The 26,643-nt window shown below is 38.3% G+C and overlaps 1 protein-coding gene across 2 annotated transcripts in view; it reads right to left on the reverse strand.

Annotated features, from left to right (window-relative positions):
• Window positions 1–26,643, reverse strand: part of CDKAL1 (CDK5 regulatory subunit associated protein 1 like 1) — a 378,008-nt gene that overhangs the window by 236,844 nt on the left and 114,521 nt on the right. For both annotated transcript variants that reach the window (XM_009093895.4, XM_030241687.2), the window contains exons 6-7: window positions 21,511–21,607; window positions 13,648–13,696 (exon numbers count right to left, since the gene is read on the reverse strand). In XM_009093895.4, the coding sequence (XP_009092143.2) occupies window positions 13,648–13,696; window positions 21,511–21,607 (146 nt within the window). The remainder of the gene's footprint in view (window positions 1–13,647; window positions 13,697–21,510; window positions 21,608–26,643) is intronic.

A 26,643-nucleotide genomic window follows, 5' to 3' on the forward strand; every position in this document is an offset into this window, starting at 1 on the left:
TTCTTCATGAAAAATTTAATTCAAACCTAAATTAGGAGGCAATAAACAACTAAATACTTTTTTAGCTTATTATATGGAGAACCAACCCATTTCAAGGTTACCTTACTGAGTAAGTCTGGAAGTGCTGTGAAGCATATCCTCACATGTCCATGGCTAAGCTAACTACCAAGATTTGCACATATTCCTCCCACACCAGGACGACTGCAGGTCAGAAAACTGCCTCACAACTACTTTCCTGAATCCATTAATATTCAGGGAGTAAAATACAAACAATTTCACCAACTGCCTGCAACATCAGTAGTGCCATGACAAGTCCTATATTTAAAAAACACAAATGACAGGGTTCACTGATATTTTGAAGCAAGAACTAACAGTGAAGAATCAAAACACTTGTGTGTATTATTGCACAAGGTAGTCTAAAGTGTTCCCAAGTTATAAGTGTAAGACTTGTATCATTTACTCCACAAAGCCTAGAACAGGCAGGGGAGAGACAGCAAGTGAAAGCTAATGGTAGATGCCTGAACAGAGTGTGAAGACAACAACTCAAACTGGCAGGAAAAGAAAGCAACTTGTTCCACTTGGAAAACTCCCTGTTAGTAAACCCTACAGCTCCAATCCACCAAATATTTCAGGAAAGAAAAACTAACTCTGAAATAGGAGCGGGGGGTGAGAGGAATTCATGAAACTATAAAGTACAAGCTGAGCTACATCCAGCACAGAAAGCCTATGACCACTTCAAATCAATTAAATACTGTGTTACATCAAAGCTCCTAACTTATGTTACCAATAGCTATTTACTTTAATAAGAATTTAAATTAATTCCTTCATCAGTCAAAGCCTTTCTTCACTGCCTGTTTAGAGGAGTCATAAATTAATTTTTGAATAATGTGGCATTCATGCTCTGAATTTATTTCCTTGATAGGACAACAACAGCCTGGAAAAAAGCCAACTACTTCTAGAATAAGATCTTAAGTTTTTTAAAAGTACATAAAAAGTCTAAATCAAAAATGTGATCTAATGAACAGAAGAGCAGGACTGACCTGATAGCATAAAGGTTAATACCAACAGGAGACATAATGGTTAATACTGATAGAAGACATCATCATGTTGACAGGAAACAAAAGGCACAACTTCTGCAGTTGCATTTGACAAAAATTTCATTATAGCCTGTGGTGAATTTAGTAATATGGTGTTTGTGCTACTAGCATTTGCTAAATTACTCACTTCTACCTTTTCCTGATAATAACAGCAATATCCTTGTCTCACAATAGCATCAGTTATTTTCTAATCTAATGCTCCATTGAAGAGCTGCAAGCGTGGCACCATTTTATTTATTTGTTTAAGAAAAGCAAGTGCCTTAAACCAGAAACAGAAAACATTCCTTTTCTATTTCTTAATACTGTGGTTTATTTGGAATAAACCAGTTTATCCATTTTTTAAATATTCAGCTAGATTGCCATATTAAAGGTGTATTTGGATCTATGGCTGAAAATGCAGTGGAACGATTCACTGCAGTCTTAAAACAATCAGGTTTAACAGGTTACCCAAAATTTAAAATTAACACACTTAGAATTGGGGTCAAACCACCATTCTTAAGTTTAAAAACAAGATGAAAACAACAAACCACAAAACCAACCTGCCCCCCTCCCCAAGTAATATCTCAGCATGCAGAATTGGGGAGGCCTCATCTCCTCAGAACACAGACCCTCACAAGGAGAAGCCATGTGAGTTACTGCTCTCTAACAGGAATTTAGCTCATGCTCTCCCTCTCTCATACTGAGAGCAGTCCTCAAACAGGCAACCACCCCCAAAAACACCCCACAAGATGAGGCCATTCTACAGACAGAATATAATTTATAGGGAGAATGAGACTGAGCTGCTTCTATCATCAGAGACTTCCTTTATTCAGGAAAGAAACCCCAACTCTGTGACCATCTCCCACATCAATGTTAGCACCCACCCCAACCCTGAGCCTGAGCTCAGGAAACCTATGGCCTGGCAATCAAATGCAGCATCTTATTCTCACATAAAATACACTTCCCATATTCCTCCCGAATGACACAGAAGTTTGAATTAATATGAGGCTTGTAAGACCTGTGGGGTACCCAAGAATAAAAATATCCCTGTACTTTTCAGTCCCGACACCAGAGGCTGAAAAAATGCCTCTAGTGGGAGATGATTTTTACCAGAGAATTTAATGCTTACAGAAGGCAAGCAGCACATGCACATCCAACTACTGTGACTTGTGTGGCATGCACACTTAATTATTTTTCCTAAGAAGAAAACCCCCTCAGTTACAGTATTTGTGACCTTAAATCCTTTTTCCCCTACTCCATACAAGGACTATTTTGTTGCATTTTAAGTAAGCACTAAAACATCTGTTTACAGAATTGTTACTATTAATAAAACATAACTTGATAAACACTGAATCATACTTTTTCACATGCTGTAAATCTTTTTTTCCTCATACTTATTTCAAGAAAACTTAAAAATAAGTATTTTCAACTTCAACTAGGAAAAGGCTAAATAACCTTTTTATTTTTAGATTGCCTAACCAGCACTATTAGGCCCAGACCAACATCAAGTTTAACAGAAAAAGTAATTTTAAATCTCATTCATGACCTCCTTTCAAAGCTTAGAATGGGACAAAACACTGCAATTAAGCTTTACTTCTAAAGCATTTTATCTGATTAAGTTACCTTCTCTCTGACTTTACAGGTTGCATAACTTACCCAAGCAAAGCAGGTGTCCCAAACTTAAAAGGAGTCTTTCTTTTCATGTTTGTTTTCTTTCCTTTTTTTTTTTTTTTTTTAAGTTTTGTACAACATTTTTGAAAACTGAGTTAATCACAAGTCTATTACCATAATGATGAGTGCTCCATCTCAGATATCAAACAAACACCACTCCTTTTTTGAGGGCTCACTCTACAATGCAAGCTTTGAAACACTTCTTAAAGACAAACAGATCTCGTCGGGTTAGATAGGAAAGCCTAAACGATCTAGGCCTATTAAATGCTTCTGCTATAAAAATAACTTTTCTTCTTCCACACAGTCCATCAGCAGATAAAATTCCATTAAGAAAAAACAAAACAAAACCTGAAAATGTTAATTAGTAGTTTAGGTCATGTGTCAGAGCAGTTTTTCACTAATTAGTAGATAATTAATACAGATTATGAATAACAGAAGTACTAACCAAGTCCAGCAAGGACATTTGCAGAACAGAATCACTCACAGCAAATGCAAGTGAAATCAAGCTAGGAACAACTTGAAATGAATCAGAGCTCTCTAGTTTTCAGAACTGTTTAATATTAAACTCATCTTTACATAGAAGTCAGTAGATGCAATTCACACTACTTGGCACTATCTGCAAGAAGAACAAGGTTGGAATGAATTAATCAGGATATTAAATCCTAGTGTTAGTCTAAAAGAAGGCATTTAAATGTGTCTAGTTTGATCATTCAGTATGCAAAAAGGAAAATATTTTCAAGGTATTTATTTTCACTTGTTAAAAGGGAGACAAAGAAGTAGCACAGTTTTAATGGCATGTACATATACCTCTAATTATAAATGTATGTGCTTCAGGATTGAAGGAGAAGGCCCAATCTTGAAATACAAATATATGAAGGGAACAGGTAATGGAATTTCTTTGTCATAAGATTATAGCATTAAATGTCCTGTGAAGCTCAGGTTACCATCATATCCCTGTGACCTAGAACCACAGAAGCATGCTAATGATATTAGAGCAAACAGATTCAAGTGGGACTGGTACCTTCCTAGCTTATTACAAGTATAAATCAGGGGGAAGTAGCCTGGCTTAGTAAACTTTAGCAAACTTTACCTGGCTATCAGTGTCATATCAGATACTAGTAGATCTATATTATGTTTTAAAAAATGGTCACCTTCGCTCTGTCCATAGGCTTACACTCCTCAAGAACTGCTGGGAAACTATATCTGCTTGAAAGAAGGAAGAGGGCAGCCACTGAGGGTCCCTCCCTGCACACCCCACTGGAGCTATACAGTGTGACTCTGAAACACAACTCCCACCCAGACACAGATTTCTTAGCTTCCAAGTTCAGTGCAGATATCTCAAGCAGCTCAAAACCACGATTCTACAGAAAATCCTCAAAGATGCAGGAAACCCCAGCCTTGGCAGCAACATTTTCTATTGTTTTCTGCTTGTTCTGTTACACACTCTTTCCCTTTCCCAGTTACATCACTGTGCTTAGAGGTTATTCACCATTTCCTGAAAGACACTTTTTTCCTTAGAGCATGGCTGCCAACGCACTGTTCTGCACTTCTCAGATGTCTCTCACCAACCTGATTTTCTCCAGCATCTTTAAGGAACAGGATTAAGCACTATTTCGTGTAGTTTTGCACATGTTTCCTTCCACCACTGTTTGACTCTTAATGAATAGAGAGTTTCCTTTCCTCAAGGTTAGCACTGGAAAAAAAAGCACATAGGAGCAGTGTAGCTAAGGAAAGGAAGGTAAAAGTGTATGAAGGGAAAACAAAGTAATACATTTATTCAAAGAAAAATTAAAGGAAGGAGTGTAAAGAAGAACCAAAAGCAGTGATAAAGACTGAAAGAAGCATCAAGCAAGGGCTTGATGCTCCTCTCCCATCTTTTCTCCCTGCCCTGCAGCACAAACATGCTGTCCCACAGCAGACATGACTGATTTCAAAGGAATTCCCAAGCTCCCCAGAGCAATCACATGCTGTCAGACACACACAAGTGCAAAAACAAGGACACTAATTGGTTTAGGACTCTGATGTTTGGATGCTCCCATCCAAACCAACCCCAGCTGGCCAGCAGCACACTGGCATCCCTGAATGTCATCAGTGGCATTTCCTGTCCCAAGTAAATTCAGGGAGCAAAGAAAAGCCAAACCTAACTGAGAGGTAAATGTCCTGCTCCTGACCAAGCAACTAATAAAAATTATTCCTCTTCTACAGCAGTGAATCTGTAATAGTCAAACTCCTTCATCTGGTGTAGGCAGGAACAGGGATTAACTCAAACTAATGATGTCAGAGTTTCTGATCTTTCCTTGTGTTTCACTGCCCCATGCCTTGGGCCAGGCACCCAGACCCATTAGGATGCTGATAGCCAATGCAATGTTTGATCCAGTCTCTGCATTCAAATCTCTTTCATAAAAAGATTGCTTTCCACCCTATAAAAAATCAAAAAGCTTCATAGAAATGTGCAGGAATTACCGTGAAGCATACAGCACATTTGTAACTAGCTTGAAATACAGAGATCTACTAAGTGTTGCACTTGGAATTAGCATCCAACAATAATACTGCTTTGGAAGACTCTGGAATGTGAGTGTCACACTGGTGAAGACAGGAGCTTTTTAAAATTCACTTAATGTAATTTCAAAAACAAGATATTCAGTAGAAAAGGTCCACAGGTGTCCCATATTGCCAAAATTAATACACTACTTTCTCTCCATTAAACATGCAATACCTCTTTATTCTTGGCATGTCTCCAGTGTATGACTCAATCATAACAATATCTGTAAGCACTAAAATTGTACTGTACAAGAAGTCATACACAAAAGAGAGATAACTATTAACAAGGCATTACTGTCCATGTAAAAATTTCACCAAGTTAAATTAATACTATGGATGTGTCAAAAATGTTCCTGAATACTTATATTCAGGAACATTTTTGACACATCCATAGTATTTTTCTCTATCACAGAAAAAGCACGTGAAATGCCCTATTAAGGCACTACGGCTTTTTTTTTTTTTTTTCAGGATTCACTGGCTTCATCCTACTTATTCTGAGATCATGCAATGTTATTGTCTTTCTGAAAAAGTGCCTGAATGTTAGATCTCCTGTGAGCTTAAAATGCCAGCCACAATTCCACAGCTCAGGACAATACTAAGAATCGACTACAGGAAGAGTTCCCCTGACCCTCTGTCCTCACCTCTCTGTGAAGAAATGCATTTGATTAGGATCAAAGATTCTGCTCAAAACCTCAGGAGATCCTGGAGAGAAACTTCCAAGGGAAAAGACATTTTGAATCAGATAAAACAGGCTGCATTATGAGGAAGGGAAGTGCTGAAAGCAGGATTGTCAGTCAGCTGCAGCAGCACAAGTAACTTGCTTAATGTTTTGGGGTGTGCAAGAAGAACTGAACAAATTTAGCCTTAGAGTGAAAGGCTGAGCTGAACTTCCCCTGTATCCAAAACCATGAGGTACTCTTTACATTTACCAGTCCTGAGGAGTCTCTAACAGAGCTAAATTCAGGTGACTCTAACTAATGTGAATAGGACAGAAAAACAGGGATGATGTAAGATTCACTCAAAGTGTAGAAAAGAGCACATATGGGTTTGGAAGAAAAGGCACCTTTTCCGTGCCAATCACAGGCTCATTTAACAATGAACAATCACAGTTGTGCTACTGAGATTTTCAGTCCATTTCCCCCAATTGCTTGTTTTCTTCTTCTGTGGCACTATTTATCTCCTATTCCATTTCTGTGAACTATTTACAAAATAAAGTCATAACAGTGACAGTCATAATAAGGACAGTCAGTTCTATCAGATTTATAAATTAAATCACTGAAATAACTACACTGAGAAAAATAATTACTAAACCTATCTAAAGAACTGCATCATCTCACATACCTAATAGTCCCTGCATGCCCAAAAGCATTTGAACACACACAGCAAAAACAGCAATAAACTTTCTTGTAAGAGCAAAAACTAGTTGATAGTAACAGAAATTTCTTGCCCCAGCAGGGATGATTTTAATGTTGAGTCACATCACTATTGATGTTTTACAAAAGCAATTAAAATCTGCCTTTGGAGAAACAGTTTCTCCATGATTACTGTATATTCCTCATCATGCTCTACATTTTTATTTAATTTACAGTCTACAAAGCTGAACTCTCTGAACTGATAGTGGCACAGATCATGGTATTACTGTTTGGAACTCATCAGTACCCTTCAGTACATCACACTTTTAGTGAGCAGTCAGAAAGGGGCAATCAAAACACAACCTGGTGTTCTCACTGAAGCCTCTGGCCACATGAAAAAACCTTTAGAGACCATATAGTGGGACACCTTCCAGCCAGGTCTTTTATAAGCCAAAGCGTTGTCATCAAAGTAGTTCTTAAATAACAGAATGAGGGGGAAAAGCTACTTGTTTGAGTAATGACACTCTTTCTACCCATAATGCTTTGACGACAACAAAAAAATTATAATTTTGTTTAAATGGTTGTATCTCCAAAATTTCCAATCCAGGGCACACAAAACAGAGGCAGGTGACACGTACCACATTATGCCATTGACCTCAGTGATTGATACAAACAAATGAGTGATGGGTGAGTGCTTTAATCACAGTCATGGCCCGAAGTTACTGACTCACTGTAGCTCTGGGTATTCCCACTGAAAACATTATTTCAATCCCCATCCAGCTTTCTTAAGTCTTTTAAACACAGTCCCTGGCATGAGTTCATAGAATCATAGAATTCTCAGTTAAGGGATTGGAAAGGACCTTAAAGACCATCTGGTCCCAACCCCATGGGCACATCTCCCACTAGACCAGGTTGCTTAAGTCTTATCCAACCTGCCTCAAACACAGTTTTTCCAGTTAGTGCCCTTACTTTTCCACAGTCTCAGTTTACAAGGCAATTCTACCTCCGAGAAATCGCATTAGGGACATGGTACTCTCCCGGGGCCGCTGCCAGGAGAGGCCGGGGCTGCCAAGGGCCAGACCCAGGCGGCTCCAGCTCCGAAAGCCCTGCCACAGCGCACCGCGGAGCTCCACGGCTGTCACAGGTGTAAGAAAGGGACAAACACTGCCTGGGCAGCCAGGAGAGAAGCGTGAGGGAAAGCCCTGTGAGCAGCAAGGAGAGAAGAGGAGGAGGAGAAAGAGGAGAAGGAGGAGGTGCTGCGGGGCTCCACTGGATTCCCCTGGAGCCGCTGGAGAAGAGCCGAGCGAAGCCGATCATTCCCCGCAGCCCGCGGCGGAGCGGCAGCAGGGCTCCTGGCAGGGAGCGCACGGAGCCTGCGGAGACCCCCACCGGAGCAGCCTGCTCCTGAAGGACTGCACCCCCTGCGGAGGAGCCGTGCTGGAACAGGATCCCCAGAGCCCGCAGGAATGCCCCAGGCTGGAGCAGGAGGAGTGTGGGGAAGGAGAATCAGCAGAGAGGGGCTGTACTGGGCTGAGCACAGCCTGCACTCCCCATCTCCCTGCGCCCACTCAGGCGATGGAGGAGTCTGGGATGAGAGAGTGAAGCATGAGCATGGGAAGAAGAGGGGTGGGGGAAGGTAGTTATAGTTTCTCACCACTCTATTCTATTTTTAATTGGCAGTAAATTAAATTAATTTCCCCCAAGTCGAGTCTGTTTTCCTCATGATGGTAACTGGTAAGTGATCTTCCTGTCCTTATCATGACCCAAGAGTTATCCCTTCTTATTTTCTCCACTGCCCTCATGAGGAGTGGGAACAAGAAAGCAGCTGGGTGAGGGTCTGGCAGCCAGACAAAGTCAACCCACCACACAGTGAAATAAATAAAACAACCCACCCAAAACTGCCCCCTTCACCCCTCCTTTCTATGTCCTTTCAAAGGGGATAGAAACAGAGACTTGATGAGGCCACTACCCTCCCTCTGACCCTCCTTAAGCTGCATTTTGGCACACACAGTCACTTTCCTGACTGAGAGCCAAATGATACTTTTCCTCAAATAGGAACTCCCGACTCTTCCAATTTTTATTCTTCAATTTGGCCTGTCATCAACTTCTTAAGTCAAGGCTACTCTTCCCACAGTCATTGAAAAGAGACTATTTTATCTACTGTTACCAGCAGATTATTGTGAAATCAAGCAGCACATACAAACACTGTTTAACATTCTGGCATTCATATATAAATACATGCACACACACATACACACTCACTGTCAGGTGGACAATCCAGTAAAAATTCTACACTTTAGCCTACATATAATCTAGGTACTGTTTATCTCTTTTTCATACAGACAGACACTGCAACTATCATGAATCCTGCTAACCACATGAAGACAATTAAACAGTTGAGCAAATAAAGGTCAATGTTTAAACTGGGAATGGATAGACAACTTCACCAGACAGGTCAACGTGACTGAAACTGAGAAAGGTTATGTTAAATATAAAGGGCTCAACCCTGAAGTAATTTCCTTCAGTTGTTTTTTATAATCAGGTCTAATGACCCATTGTAAAACTATGTTTTGTGAAAGCATTAGGCAGACACAATATGGACTAAACTCAATTCAACCTATGTCCCTCATCTCCCTAAGGCCTAAGCTAAAAGCAGACTGTACACAAATACTCTGGTCCCATGCCTCCCACCCCCACAAACCCTTAAAAACATGAGATTTGAGAGCATGTCTAGAAAGGAAGGGGGAAAGACCTAAATCTCTGAAGACCTAAATTCAAAGCCAGAAAAGAAGAATTTCTCCATTAAGCAGTTAACATTTCTCCTTTAAAATACAGAAGAAATGTATTTTCTTGCCTACTGTAAACTGTTTATAGCCAAGCTTGTATATACACACAGGCTTTTTTTAAAGACAGATTTTAGAGTGATTCATAAAAAGCTGACTTGAGCAGTCACCATAAAGACATTCTGCAGTTCCAAAGACAAATCTTCAGCTTATTGGAGCACACCATAGAAACTGGTCATCCCAAATAATTTTTATATGCTATACAGAAATTTTACTAAGTGATGCAACACACACCAATTATAGGCCTGTTTTCACCTAGCTCACAGGCACCACAACTCCTCAGCAATATTTTCCTAACATTCTATGTCATCAAAACACCTTACTGGAAAAGCACATGAGTGGGTATATTGCCCTAATGTAAAAATTGCTGTAATCCAGATTTAAAATCTGGGGAACGTGCAGATGAAGCAAGGTTTACTGAACTGTTAAATCAGAACCCTCCATGACAAAACCATTCTGCTTTATCAGGAAGAATGAAAGACACACTGGCTACAGAATTGTGGCTCTCACTTTGAGAAACTCAGTTCTGAGACTGTCAATGAATTATTTTGTCTAGTTCCTCACAGGCAGCATAAAGGTTTCAGATTATAAATTACCATATCATATGAAAAGTATGTGAAGATGCCTCTAGTTAAGATATATCTTGGGACACAGTATAAATATTAATTAGACATGACCTGCATACAAGTACTGCACTGCTATTGAAGATTGCTTCTGGAAGTGACAATTTACCTCTAATTTACCTGCTAATTAGGAAATTTCAAAGATTCAATTCACCACTTGTGATAAAAGTTAGGATAGCATAAAAATGAGAAATCACTAAGCATCTTAAAAGTCTCTCTCTCTCTCTCTTTTAGCTGTCAGTGCAACAACAAATGTGCACATCCTTCTTCTCCATTTTCTGATGAAGCAGGATAAAAAGATAAAGTCACATAAAAAGCGTTTATCAGAATTATCTTGATGGAGAGTTGGGAACTAACAATTACACTGACTTCAGACATATGTGGTAAAGACCACCACAAAGATATATTTCTTGAAACTACCATCTCTTGACCCAGCAGAATGGAATTGCTCTGAAAAGGTCTTCCTGACAGTGCCCTTAAGACTGAGAAATAAAGCTAGAAAAAAACCTTTCATATTTCATACAAAGAGTTCTAAATAATTCCAAGAAATCAATTTTCCTTGGGAGTGCAGCAAACTTTCAACCAAATCCAACAGGGAAGCCATTTTCATGAAAAACTGAAAGGATGACTATTAGGAAAAAAAAAAAAGAGATAAGGAAAAAAATCTTTCTGCAAACTTTCCCTTTTTGTAAACTGTGTACATCAAAATTCAAGCATCCAAGAAAAAACTATGGGAAGCCAGGGAAAGCCAGACTTTTAGACTTAAAACTAGCATCAGGGTAACCTGTTTCCACCTTGGCATTTGGACAGAAAATCCAGACAACTCAGGCTGACCAGTCTACAGAGCTGTTCTACAGAGCAGAGACACTATGAAGTTCCACTTATTCAGTCAAATTTTTTTTAAACACTCAGTATATAGTACTTTTGAAGCTTTCACTATGTACATAACCACACTACAAGAGTATATCACCCATGCAACCTTTAGCTTTGTAAAAAAAAAAAAAAAAAAAAAAGGTGAAACAAATTGTGTCATACAGCTATCAGAAACACACAGCTTAAAAGTCACAGGTGTAAGCTGGCTCTGAATTCAGAATATTTAATCTCCTGTCCCACACCACCTCAATCTCCTGAAAGCATTAGCAGCTTTAGAAAATGTTGCCCACGATGTAGCCTGATGAAAACAAAGGGTTACATTTCATCTGATCTAACACTAATTTAATCTTCTACCATGTATCTATTTTATATAACAAAATATTCTAATCAACAGTCCTGTTATCTACAGTATTTTACGTCACTTGGATAATGGCAGTTCACAGATTCTTCATAAAACACAAAAAGAGCTTCACATTCTTCTCCATTAGTAGATGATTTCAAAATACATAAAATAATGCAGTTTATTGAAGTAAAATAAATAAATATAAGTAAAAGCTCTTATTTTTATGGCTGGCTTTTACCAAAGTAAGCCATTATGCTATGCTATGATCTCTGCCAACTTGATGCTCCATCCAATTGCAATTTTATTGCCACAGATGGGTTACAGTTGGACAGGACCTCTGGAGACAACTTTGTCCAACCCTCTCACCCAAGGAGAGCCACTGAGAGCCAGGTCCACAGTATTTGCATACAGCCAGGGATGGAGTCTCTACCACCCACCTCCCTCAGTAACCTGAGCCAGGGCTTGGTCCTTCTCACAGTAAAAATGGTGTTTAGACAGAACCTCCTGAGCTTTTTTGTGCCCATTGCCTTTGATCCTGTCTGTGGGCACAACTGAAAAAAGTCTTTCTCACTTCCCTCTGGACCCTCTCTTCAGGTATTTATATACTTTGATGTGATTCCCCCTCCCTGAGCCTTCCCAGGCTCTCCTATGAGGAGAAATGATCCAGTCTCAGCCTCTTAACCATCTCTGACTCTCTCCAGTATGTCAATGTCTCTCTCAAAACAGAGACCTGGTTTTCATTCATTTTCTTCCAACAGAACTCCAGAAATCCTGTGTTCCATTACCTTTCAGGAAATCCCTGATGGAATTGGCACTATGTATGGAATTCAGCAGCTCACTTTCTCCTTCTAATTCAAATCACTTTTAGTAAGCTAGAAAGGAACAAAAATCTTTCCAAAAATTCACACTTTTAAAGTTTAAATGTTCACCAGCACTCCTATGAACATTATTTTCCAGCATTATATCAATGTTTAAAATGCAATCTAAAAATCCATTTAGTGAAAATCATTATTTTAACAGCTGCTAGTAGATTATTTGTACTCTTTAACATTCAGTCACCATAACCTGAGTAATTATGTTATCAAAAAAGCAGTAATATCTAGAGTCAGGATAAATATTACAAACCCCATTTTTGTAAAGGGAGGGCATGCTGACCCAGGTTATCATCCCTTAAGAACTAATAAAATTTGGGGAAAAGCAGATAGGGATCTAAAATACTGTTGTAAAAATCATGAGGCATCATCATTTCCAACATATTGTCATGAACAGCATGATGTTTCTGGGAAAACAGTTTGGTTTATTAAATAAAAAATATGTACTGAATATATTTCTTCTTTGTTTGTATGGAAAAGTAGGTTCTACCCCCCCAAAAATAGATGCCATAAGTTAACGATAATATGGGAAAAATTTTGGTTGAGAGTATATAAAAGTACAAGTTTCATTCCTGAAAGCATTCAGAGCAACATGACATCTTAAGACCTTCAAACCACAAGCTCTAAAGCCTTACACCACACTACACAATTTTGTGATAGAAGCTTTTTTTTCCTTTTAAGAATTTGCACTGCTTTAAACTTTCATGCTGTAGTTTAAAAAAAATCGTATTCCAGCATTAAAGTTACTGACAATGTCTTGTTGACTAGACACTTGTTTATATTGAAAGTACAGCCAATTAAACTAAAACTTGTAATTTAAAGCTTCAGGGAACAGTAATTTTTATGGTCTGATAAGTAATGGAGACAAACTTAGGTAACCCAGAAAGACCCAGACAAATATATTTATTTAACAGCAAATGTTTACTGGTCAGACTGCAGAAACAATACTGGGCTTTTTCTCTCCTTTGCTGCAAAGTACTAAGAGTACACACATGAACAAAGCCAGAGGGAACAAGGAACAGAGTTATAAAAGAACATGAAACCAGAAGATAATTTATCTGCCCTGCTGAGAAGAGCTCAGGGAGGTAAGCCAAAACATCGGAAAAGAAGAAAATACCAGAGAACTAAACAAAAGAAAGTGGAAGTGTCACACTCAATTAAGACAGTGCAGGAGCTTTATACAATACTCTACATCAACCTACATTGATGAAATGATTTCTTAATGTCTCCTCTTGATCATTTACCTATGAAACCAACAGCCCACGGAGCTCCTGACAGAAAACATCTCTGAAATTATCACTTATACAAAGCATACATGACAAAGTATAGCACTGCCCAAACATTCAACTAGAGCACAAAGCAAGAGTTAGGGTGAAAAAGAACACACCAGCAGGACTGCTGGTAATGCTTACACTTTCCAACTAGCTGCAATTAGTTCAAGTGTGATGCTTACCTTTAATAGTTTCCTCCACAACTTCTACTACACGATCTATCTGCTGAACCTAAAAAAAGTCAGAAGGTAAATACCTAAGTAGTCAACAACTGGACATACTTTCATATTAAATAGTCTTTCAAGAGTGTCTTCTTCTAGATTAAGGGGGAGTAATGAATTTTGGGCTGTGTCTTTAGCCAGGTTTTACTTTCTGTAGATCTTGGTCAATCTGCCAAGAGTGACTTTAAAATTTACCACCCAATTTAAACCCAACTTTGTCCTCAAAAATGGCAATCTCCCATAAGTTTGGCAAAAATGACCAAATTGCTAGAAAAGAGTTCAGTAAGTGCTGTTCATGGTTTGTGGCAGACAACAGTGAATCAGGCACTCAGCACCTGGGTGGCTCAAAAAGCCAAAGTGTTCCCTCACTTCAGTCTCCACAGCAAAATAGTAGATGGTGGAGACCACAACAAAAAGCTGAGGATATTGTCAGGGCAGAATATAGGAGAGAAAATTAATGAGAGACTGGAGGGGGAAGACACTGGAACATAGGAAGAAATTAAAAATACTGTTGTGAAATTTAAAAGAACAAGACATTCTCCTGAACTTGATGCAGGCTGTGTTTGGAAACGGAGAGAAAAGCCCTCATGCTTTTCACAACACAGAATAATCTCTAATTACCTTTATATGATGTCTGCAATAAAGAAAACAAATTTATGTTTTAGTGTTATAGTTGCCAAAATTCACCAATAATTATATAAATAGTTCAATTATTTCTTAATGGATATATGAGTCTTTAAATTAAGTCAGTGGCCAACACACTGTGGAGATTTGGGCATATAAGCTAAAAGGAATCAACATTAACACTGCAAAATTAAACACTCAGGAATTCTTGAAGCTGAGGTTCTTTCCAGAGCTTTCATCCAAACCACCTATTCTGTGTAATTCTACTACAGATATTTACATACAATGCAGGAAAGCCATCTTGTCACACTTAAATTTGTTTGCAATTTTTCCACAATATTCCTTTTTAAACACTGCTTCTCTAAGCTGTACATTTCATTAACTAGATTTAGTATGAATTTAGCAGTCTTTTCCTTGGAGTTTGTTTTCCAGCTTGTTTCCAAAACAAGCAGAAAAGCACAAGTTGCAGATTCTTCAAAAGAAGAACCTGGTCTGCAACAAGGAGCCTGGAACTTGGGTCCCCTGTATCAAAGCCATTATGTCTCTCTCTGCCCTAAACCATGAGCTTGTCATTTCCTGTAAATACAAGACTGCACAATCTTGTCTACTTCACATTCATTTTTCCAATCTGTCTAGTAAAAGTTGGAAAAAAGCTCACCTATAGTTAGAGTCTGATTTTAAATTCCCACTGAAGTCAGTGGGAGTCAATTCTTTTCCTTGTCTGAGTGTTGGATCAAGTCCACGTAAAAGTATTTTTCTTTTTCTTTTATACCTTTTGAAATACAGATTTTAAAATAGGGATGTCCCCCATTTCAGATTTTTTAATACAGTACATTAGTTATGAATTCTAGAAATTAAGTTATAGAATTCCTAATATCTCCAGTTTAATAACTTTTTTGAAAAATAAATGTATTTAAATAATTTTCTGAATCACAAGCATTTACATTACAGACATACAAATCTAACAATCAACTTATAAAGAAAGCTGATTAGCAGTCATATGGAACATATGCATATTTACATCCTTGTGTACACATCCATTTTGGATATAGTTTTAAAAATTATGACTCAATATTTAACATACATACTTTCTACTAAATGTTTAAAAAATAAATAGAAAATTCTATTTGAAAATAGAAGTGTGCACACTTAAAACTACACTACAGACAGGGAGCAAAGTCTATATTACCTAAAATATTATTGCTATATGTCTCAGTACTAGATTGTTTAAGTTCATAACCATTTTAATCATTTAAAATATGAGAAATCTGGGTGGTTCATAACCTGAGCTACCAATTACTTTCTGCATTGTACATCTGAGGAATTTTTGCATTGCTCCAAATCCCCTGTTGAATAAAGATGGAAAAAACCCACCAACCATTATATTGCATCTTCATTTTATTGGATAAATTCAATTATTCTCAATATGTCTGTCAAGAAGATGGCTCGTCTAAGTAATTAAAATTATAGGTCTGAGAGATAATGAGATCTTCACCTAGAAATGGATGTTTGTTCTGCCTTACATGTTATTTCCCACATTAAATATTTTTCATTTTAAATTATTGGAAATTATTTGGCTAAAGCCTCAAGTGCTCAAGAAGAAAATGTGGAATGCTTCCAGTCTGCATTTATGAAGATAAAAGTATCCTAGAAAATGTGAAGTGAACATGAAGTGAAAAGAGAAAAAGGTTTAGAAATTTCTTATTTGGGAATAAAAAAAAACGGGGGGGAATGAAAAAGGAGAAAAAATTACAAAGTCATAGTAATGACATTTCCTTGACTACATAAAGGTCTACTGGATGCTTTTCCTCACATCTCACTAACCTTATGGATAATTCTGCTCTGGACTAGTATCAAAGAAATGTGTAAACCTTCAGAGGAGAGCTCCAATAATGTCTCTCTCCATCAGGCATCCGTGAAGCAGAGAGACATCCTGGTGGTGCACGAAGGGAAGCAACACCATTCCTCAACATTTCTTTGCAGAGTGTCTCAAAAAACCAAACCCCAGGACTGACAGCAGGACACCACTACTGGGTGTGGTTAGTGCACCCCACTTGGTTGCACAGATCTTGCAGGACCTTGGTTCCAGCACAGTTAAGTTCATTTCTGACTTAATGTCCACTTCAAATGGTTCTCCATTAGGAGGTGAACAGAACAAGAGCTACAGACAGAACAGAGTTGACAGCTGAGGAGAACTATGCAAAAAGAAAAAACAGAAACAAAACACTCAACCACTACAAATCAGGGCTGGTGCAGAAATCTGGGCTGAGATTGATGTGGGCTGAGAGCACAGGCAAGGCTCATGAATCCATGGAAGAGTAGCCAAAGCAGGGAACTGTCTGGTGAAAAAGCAAGGATAAAGAGAGTTTTTATCAAAGCACAAAGGCTGAGTTGAAACAAAGGCCAGGAAAAATCTTTGACCCTTCCTGGTGGGATCAGAGCTAGGCATAAGTGCAGCTCAGCAATCATTTATATTCATAACAACCCAGCACTGCCAACCTCCCACTAAACCATATCCCTGAGCACCACATCTACACAACTTTTAAATACCTCCAAGGATTGTGACTCAGCCATTTCCCTGACTAGTCTGGTCCAATGCATGACCACCCCTCACATAAAGAAATTTTTCCTAAGATCCAATGTGAACACCCTAGGAGTGAGCATAATATCTATACAGAGCTACTTGAAGTAAAACAATCTTTTTTTCTCATCTTGAAAAAACCCTATGCATTGATTCTCCTTGACATAGCTAAGAAACAAAGTGGTCACTACATTGATAAAATAGTCTATCTTAGGTAATTAAAACATGCTATTTATAATCCTGAAGATTTTAACTCCAGTTCACCAAATCTCTGTTTCATCTCACCTTGTTTAGGGATCTCTGCCAAATGCTGGATGTTAAAAGACTACTCAGCCTATCCCCTCTCTAAAGCCAGTAAAAGGGAAATATATGGCTTCAAAAGGCACCTCAGGTCTTCTAAAAATCTAAATTATTTTAGAGATAATGATCTTCATTGACCATAAAGAGAGATGAGCAAAACAGACTCTCAAATTACAGCACTTAGGCAAGATAAATCTAGGGCTTAATATATAACTTCAAAAGGCATGTGACTATAGCCACCCTGGCTTCAGAGGGATAACATCTGTGTTTAAAATCTTTGCTGACAATACTGACCATGGTAATGGGCATTTCTCTAGGTTAGGAATGTATCCTGAGAGGAGGATCTACACAAACTTTAAAGGGAAGGGGACTACCCAGAGATGCACATAAACAACTGATTTTAATTGCTAAACACTGACACAGCCAAAGGACAATTCTTATCTAAATTGATTGCTACACCCTTTGATTTATAGGATACTACATAACTGCTGTAGAAATGAACATTTTCTATCTGCACTTCCAATTTTCAGGTGCTTAAGTGACACTCTTCTGGCTTTCCAGGTTCAAGTATCCTATCTGAATATCAGCCTGGGAATTCAAAAGCCAAAGCTGACCAGCTGAGATTTGTATGAAGTCATTTTTAGCCATAAGTTAGAGAAGAAGCATGCCCACCTGTTCCCAGGTTTTCAGCATGCTTTCCAAGAAATTCTGCTAATTCAGAATAAAATTCCATCAAATTTGGCTTTCATGAAGTACATATTGGATATTTGCATTCCTGCAAATAGGCTCTGTTTTAAGGGCAGCAGACAGACTCCCAATCTTGAATGCAGTCTGGCCTTATAAACGCTGCAAGGTAGGCAAGTATCACTATCTCTGGTTTGCAAACATCATCAGAACTTGTATGAACTGAACCACAGAAATACCATACAGCACATCTTCCTCATTTATGAGGCCAAAGCAGTAGGGATGTACGGACACTTGACATCTTGGGAAGATTCCAGTGATTTCCTTTCACAATGGCACTGCTAAAGCTCTGCTCACTGGAGCATTTTACAAATGAAAGAATAAGATCCATTACACTTAAAAGTTTATACCAATTACAAATGTATAGCTTGAGAAACAAAGTGCCTGCTTTTTGTGATGCACTTAGCACTTTTTATGCTGCATCATGTCTTTTATAGCAGTGCTCCTAGTGTTACATGCTGCTGCTGGGAGTGTTCAGCACTCCCACTGATCACATTCCAGAGTTTCAAACTGGATATGAAAAGAAAATTACTTAAAGCTTGCCTTATACGTAGAATAGGCAGGGGAAAGGGTTAGTTGGAGGTCAGGAGAATGCAAGGAGCCTTGGCAGAGGGCTTTTCATGCCTATGTATTTCTCCTTGGCCAAAGAGCCTCCAGTGCCCTACCATGCACCTTCTGACTCAGAGGGCAGCAGCAAAGGGGGAATTACAGCCTTCCAGAGTAGTAACACTGGACTGGTTGTGTGTGTTTGTTCAGATGAAGGAATAGGCGTGAGAGACTTCCCTTGAGCAATGGGTGTATGGCAGAAAGTGATAGGTCTTTGATGCCAGATGTTCCACTGGGAAAGATAGAGAAGGAAGGAGAATTGGATTCAGGATTCACTGACCTGTGGGGCTATTGTATGCTTTTAATGGAATAAATCTGTGGATTAGGCCCTGTGCTTTCAGTCTGCACAGCAAGTTTGATGATTTTGAAGCATGGATACATGGGCTTTGTGAAGCCTCTTAAGACCTATAAACTCCCAGCAACCTGACCAGGGGTTCCAACACATAACATCATTTGGAGATCAAGCACCTTAAAACTCCGGAAAATGTCAATGAAATAAAATATCCCATTCCAATGGCTCAACTATCACTAGGAACCAGGGTTTTGCATGTTCTTGTATGCAGCTCAGGAAGTGAGGAAACATTACCATTGCCTACATCCATTAATGGGTCCCAAAACATAACTTGTCAGCTAAATCTTTCATTCCCCCTTGTCTCTCCTTTTCCTTCCCCTATGACCCCCTCAAAACAATCTGCACAGTTACACATCCTACTTGATGATGTGTAACTTAGGTGTACTTAGGATGTGTACTTTAGGTGTAACTTTTTTTTAGTTACTTCTCAGCAACTAAAAATGCAAAGTGAGGGATAACTACATAGGAGAGCTGATGTCTCTTAGTGCACTGCATAAGCACTTGAGTTAGAAGTGAGTACACCACAAACACAGAGGAGTAAGCTTTGGAAACCACCAGAGAGGAACTGGCTGTGAACATCTGTAATGCATCATTATGTGCTCCAGGTACTTTACACCCTTGGCAGGTTTATTACTGCCTAGAATTCTCCTGTTCTACAAAAGCTCCTTCACTTTTTCATGTGACTCTATGGTTTGCCTTACACACAGCCTATGGCACAACCCACATTCTGTGTATAAAGTAGCAATTATTTTAAAGAAACACAGAAGCACAGTAACATCACAAATGGTAAGAAGGATATGAAGTTGCCCTCCCTTTCCTTGTGCCCAAATCAGGCAATAAATAAAGAACAGTGGAGGTTCAGTCCTGTATTTCTCAAATAGAGATCAAAACAAACTCTGGTTTACTGGAATTTCTCTGGTAGTGACAACACAACTTCCTCCTCCATCCTAACAAGAGGAGCAGAAGAGCCTCTGACACACTGCCTTAGAAAGCCACCCTGAGGGAGTTCTAATTGCTGGTAAATAAACATGTTCTCAGACAACATGGTCTTTAAAATAAATATCAAAAGAGAGAGAAAAAAAGGGGGAGTGGGAGCAAAATTCACAACTTACATAAGCAACAATAAATCAACTGTGTCTCTCAGCTAAGTTGAAGACAAAATAAACCTGGTATTAAAGATTTTCAAAACTGTACCCTTAATGCTTAAAATTTTAAAGTAGAATCAATATCCTATTGCCAACAGAACATTTTCTATTTCCCAATTCTGCAAAAACTGCCTTTCAAAAATATTTTGCAATAGTGAGATAACAAGTCTTGTCCTTGAATTACAGTCACCCTCTCACACACATTCTTTATAAAATGGGAAGAAAATCTTAAATGTACAAACTGAAAACATAGGCAATAATACACTCTTAGCTTTGTTTTTGTTAATAGTTTTTCCTCAAGGCTGAGACCTTTCTGACCGGAGGGATCTCTTATTTAAAGCACAGTAAATTTTACCACAGCAATGACAGCTAGAGGACAGTGTCCTTATTGCAAAGACTACATTTCAGTATTTTCAGGCCTAGTTTCAAAGTACTTGGGAAAACTGTATTAACACCTAATTCATCTCCTAACAGAAATCTTTCTGTAAAAAATACTAATATTTTTCATGAAACAGTGGTTCTAGGCACTCAAATGAAGACGATGAGAAGAGGTAAATTTTCAGAAATTACATGTTACCTAAATAAAATTTTAAAAGAGGGGTGAAATGAGGAGAAAATAAAAAAATCAAACTTTCCAATTTTAATAGGGTAAATTCATCAAAACTGAAACATCGAATTACAATCTTGGTCAAAGGATAATGATTTGCTTATTTTTGTCCCCTCTGTCTACATATGTGTAGCATTATTATACTGGCTGTAATAACCAATCATGGATCAATAACTTTGTGGCCTCTGAGCAAAGAGGAAATCCATTCACCATTTTACTTTTTTCTTTTCCAAAGGTGATTCAATGATACAGTAGCACCACATCCCACAGAATACTGAAAACACTTTATTACTTAAGTCAAAGCTCTGTGGGTTCATTTTCAAGGTAAAGCTTGGTAACTGTTTAACAAATCAGTCACCACTGGATTTATCTTCAGACTGCCTCAAATTTAAACAAAATCATAATTGCTATTTTCCATTCTGCTTAATAGTATGAAGTAAAAAAACCAACCACTAAACCCTCAACTGTGTCTGTATAATTCATATGCTCTAGTCCCCTATGCTTCTTCCACTGATTTTATCAAGGTCTTAAGGCTTTTCTTGGAGCAAATAAACTGTGATATTCTTCAGAATATGCTAACTGATACCTTCATCCTGGATGAAGCCTGGAAATTTTCAGGCTTCAAAGGGCACTGGAAGTCAGTTCCAACAACAGCATCATTTTCTCTCTCCCCTCATGCCACAGCCAAATCAAATAACCCCTGACTGAAGGAAGGTTTAAATGTTGTATAATGCAAAAAGATGAACAGGAGAGGGGTGCATGGCAGGAAGCTTCTCTGTTGCCTTTTCCCAGAGAAAGGTAATAGAGTCTAGATATTGACACTGACCTACATTAATGAAAACCTTTGATTTTTAGAGATACATACCCCTATAATACTTAAGCCTTTCAGGTACTCCTGGCGAGGCTGAGCTTGTGGTACGCAGCCTGCTAGAACAACTTTCTTCTTCCCTTCTTGGGCTTTCCTAAAGAAAGACAAACAGTGTGTCAATATCTTTTAAATTATCATTTTCAACTTCAACACTATCACATTATGCATGGGACAACAGAAAGCAATCACAAGGAAGATCTCACCAAATCAGAAGCAACTTGAGCATGTCTGGGCCTCAGAAATCAAACAAACCAACACACCAAAAGAAGCCCATGTGAAGCTAGAGCACACCTGGTTCAGTTTGGGGAGTACGTACAGAGACCATGACCATTGCATATGTTGTACAAAAACACAACCTTGAAAGCTCTAATCAAGTTCACTCTATTTGCCAAAATGATAGAAGAGCAACTGGCCAAGAAAGATGGGACAGAGTAATTGACATTCAAGAAGTTACACAGAATACAAGGGACAGAGGACAGGATGCAGGTAGGAACCCCTAGAGGAGAACAGACATTTATGTAGCACCAGTCAGAACTGACCAGTTACATCAGTCTTCTGACGTCTACTTAAAACATTTATTTACTTTGAAATTTGCAGTTACTTTAAAATATTTAAGTATTTAAGCATATTGAGCACTTTCAAGCTCTAGGTACTTGCCTCTGGCAGAGAAACATTTGTCTGGATATTACCTTACATAATTCCTTAGCTTTAATGCCACCTTAGCAGCAGGCAGGAAATCAAAACACTAAGATGAAACGGTCAACACCATTCATGTCATTAGTAACATTTTTACTCACTTTGAATTCAACAGTGAGTATCAAGGCAGCACTGTCTCAAAACTGATGGAAGGCCTGCACAGAACTATTGGCTACACACAAAACAGTAAGATGCAAAACCTGCCAATGTCCATTCAAATTGAACATCATCCATTACCAAATTAACCAACACAACAACTGCATTAACAACGTGCAAAACACAAAAGAAGGAAAGTGCTGAATAATATTAGGAGATTTGCCAGGTCTAACATATTGGCTGCTCCAAGAACAATCTTTCATGGTTGCATGTTGTATCAAGGCTTCTGTCAAACTGGAACCTGGATCTTTTCTCCAGCAATGTATGAATTCATGAAGTGTTTACTGTTATGTTGGAATAGGCTAAGACACATCACAACAATTTTCAGAAAAAATATCCACAATACACAGGTACATAGACAATTTTATACTCTTCAGCTTGCTTGAGCTGTCTGCAAGATGAATGCACTAAAGGAAGTGATGTTCAGCAAGCATATGAACACTAAATGAGTATCTGTCTATCCCCAGCAAAGGCAATTTTAACAAAAAAAAACCCCAAACCAACCCAGAGTGTCCCACGGAGAGTTTTCCCTGCTCAGAATTTTCACTCCACACTTGTTATATGGACAAATCTGTTTACAATTTACAGCTCAAACACACAGATTGCAATAATAAAGGAGATCACAGGCCATTTTGCTAAATACATTGTGTTGGCTGCTGCACTAAAATGAGGTATTTTAATGGAAAGAAACAAACACAAGTGAGTAATAACAAGTAAATGGGTTATGACTGTTACTTCATATCCAATATAAATGCAGCAAATATCTATAAGATACTTGATTTTGTTTCAGTGGGACTTTCAGGAAATATTCAGACATTCATCATACAGAACCTTGTTGGACCACTACTTGCACACTGAGTGTATAATATAAATGCACATCTTTTCATCTCTTCCTTGATAATATTTCTGTGGGTAAAGAACTATGATAAGAAGCTAATTGAGTATATTTCTTTGGCACAGAACATAGAAACATGTCTCCAAAACCTGTAATCCCTCTTTTCTTTCAGTTGTAAGCATTTAAGGATTTTACAAAACTTCAGTGGAGGTTACCTACTATATATCCAAGAAAAAATAAGAAACTAAAAATCATACTTCACGCTTTACCTAAAAATGTCACGTAGCACCATGTGACACTCCACTAACTCAAAGGATAAAAATCACTACTTATAGAGTCTAACAGACTCAACCTAATGCCTGGAGGCAAGACAATAAGCCCTGTCTCCAGCAAACAAAGCACACATCCCTAGGCAACTTGGCATCTGGTATAATCTGCTGCAAGCAACAGCCTGCTCCATCTACTTGAAAACCTGTGAGCACCACAGAAGAAAAAGCTTTTATTCCTGTCGTTTTATCTGAGGAAAAAAAAAATAAACAAAGTTTCCCTTGACACATTAAATGGCATTTTAATGTTATTTCACAGCTTTAACATTTTGCTGTATCTTCTGGGACTATAACTAGAGCTAGGGGGGAAAAAGTTAAAATGAACATTCTTCATAATAAGCATTGCCTTCACTTAACTTTTTAAAAGTTGTACAGGTCTCTACAGAGTAAAGAATTTTGTACACTGAGATTTTTTTTCTTTAAAATGCAATTAAGTAGAAATGCCAGAACTAAATTTTCAAATCATAGCAAATTTTCATTACCTTCATAATATACCACACAATACATAAAACCCACTATAAATGAAAAGACATTGTAAGGAAATTATGATTTTGTTTTTGCCTCGTTTTCAAGAAACCACTTCTCAAAATATGCATTCCAGTGCTATATTGTCACCTCCTTTTAATATTGTTTAATGAGCCCTACTCACATTAACAAAAGCCTGCAAAAATTATCCTTCAGAAATCTAGTTAGCATGAGAAATGTATTAGAAGAGCCCTTAGTCTTCAAAAACACGAATAGTGAGGAGAATAATACCTCATGGAATCTAGTAGGTGGCATGAATAAATACATCTTCTCTTTTAGAACCCTTTTTATTTTTAAGTTACATGAACTTTACCTTGAACTTTCAATTTAATTGACTCATGAAACATCTTCTAGAAATACTCATTTCTAAAAGCTACTTGCAAGATATACATCTGAATAGAAATTTAATTGGAGCATTTTTTTTTTTTTTAAGAAAGGAATTATTCAAGCTACTTCCTAAGTAATGGGTGGGAAACAAAAAACAAGTGGGAAACAACAAGGGCATGAAGTGCTGCATAAAGAGGACTCATACAAGATCACAAGATTTATACTCCATTGCAGAGATAATGAAAAATGTTTCATGCATTCTGCCTTTAAAAAGCAAATTTAAGAATGTAACTGGAGAATTTCTGCCTTGCTCATGAGCACTTGTATTTATGTTAGGAACCTTTAAAACCGGAATATTTTTCTCACTATTCTATGTAGTTGGTTGCATGGTAATTTTTATTTATTAAACTCCAAGAAAATTTAGTCAGTAATACAACAAAGATAAAGACAAAGAAACATCTCCCACCCTCCAAAAAGGCTCCCCATAAGCATTTGCTACATCAGCAATGTGTGTATAGAAACACTGCTGGATACCATGGCAGCCAGTGCAGGAAGCTGTTCCACTTTTTCATGACTCACACAGATCCTCGGGAGGAACCACCAAAAGAAAAAAGCTAGGGGCATTTCCCTGAGGTTCAAATCTAAGGCAGGCAATAAAAAAGTGAAAGCAGAGAAGATGGGCCAAGTTCAACAGAAAACCATCTGTGACATTGAACATAAATGCAAACTTGCTCTTTGCTAGAGACAAGAGGAGCCAGACCACCACTGCTTGCCTGCTCATTTCCCTCTCCATCAGCAGAGCTGCCCACTGGATTTCTGTAAGCTGTGAACTCTTAAGTAACCCACAGCTTTCAGGGAGCCACCACTACACCCCACCAAGGGATCCCAGCTGCACAGGAAGGCATAACAGGCCTCTGAAATAAAGAGCACTCTGGTCTACAGGGATGAAAGCTGATAAACTACAGACTTGTCAGCATGAAACATGCAATTTGTAAAGTGCTGCTCTAGTACCAGATATGTGAAACCAAGTATTTTGCCTGCAAACCCCACATTTTTTTCTTCCCAAACCCATTGTTGGTGGAACTAAATAATGAAGAAGTGTATAAACAAAGAGCAGGTCGCCTGCAGCAGGACTAAGTAACAGTCAAAGAGAATAGACTACAAGAGAAGAACCAAGTACAGAATTGTTAAACAAACATGAGAAATTAACGGGGAAAGTGCTTTACAGTGAGCTTCTTCAGCTTTGTATGGATAGCACTTGGGAAATGCTCATTAAAATAAGAACTATTTCTAAAGCTGATGTACAACGGGAAGTAACTTTGCTATCTGAAATGAAAAGGTAATTATTTCAACCTGAATCCTACTAGGAAGATGACAACTGACCATCCATGAGCTATTCCCACCAAATGCAGCACTCACCTCCTCATTGTTGTACCTGCACAAACCTGGCAACTTCCCTGCAAGATGTGTATACTTAAATTGTGCAATGCATCATTGTAGTCTATTCACACCATTCTCGTGGCCTCCTATTACACAAAATCCACAACAGTCCTTATCTGGTATTTTAGAAAGGTGTGAAGCCATAAACAAAGGGGAGCTTTGTGTCTAGAAGTGCCCAAAGAAATGTCAGTATACATGAAAAAGTTCTGCTACAGCAGCTCTAGCTAAATACAGTATTAGCTGGGTATAGGATGAGATCAGGCTGCCAATGGTTATAAAAAGTAAAATTCAGGAGATACTACTTCCCAGGCTGTAGAAATGGTGTTGTGATATCTCTGGGGAAAAAGAAATGCTATTTGGCTGAAGATGCAAATATGTGAAAGATCAACCAACTCTCTCATCTGCTGAATTAATCAGCAGAAAGCCACAAGTCTTAAAAAGAGCACAACATCCATGGAATGAAAAGATGGTGCCTGTACAGCATTTGGAATGCACTCCTGAAAATCCATAAAATCACACAGCCATCTTCTGTATGAAAAATTACAAATGGGAAGTTGAACTGTGGCTTTACAGGCTTTGAGCAAATGTGATGTCACATTAGTACCCAAAAGCTCACTTCCCATCCTCTCTGTCTGCTGTTGTTGCTCTTACCTTTCTCCAACTTCAACGCCCCCTCTTTCTCACTTCTGGCCATCTGCTATCACTCCTCCTCTGCTCCAAGCTCTGCAGCTCACTGGGCCCTTCCACAGCCCCATTTAACTCACTGATACAGGAGAAATTTATTGAGCCAAGACTGGGGGGTTTTAACCATTTTGTTCCTTAAGT

This window comes from Serinus canaria, chromosome 2, assembly GCF_022539315.1.
Source record: "Serinus canaria isolate serCan28SL12 chromosome 2, serCan2020, whole genome shotgun sequence".
NCBI classification, from domain to species: Eukaryota; Metazoa; Chordata; class Aves; order Passeriformes; family Fringillidae; genus Serinus; species Serinus canaria.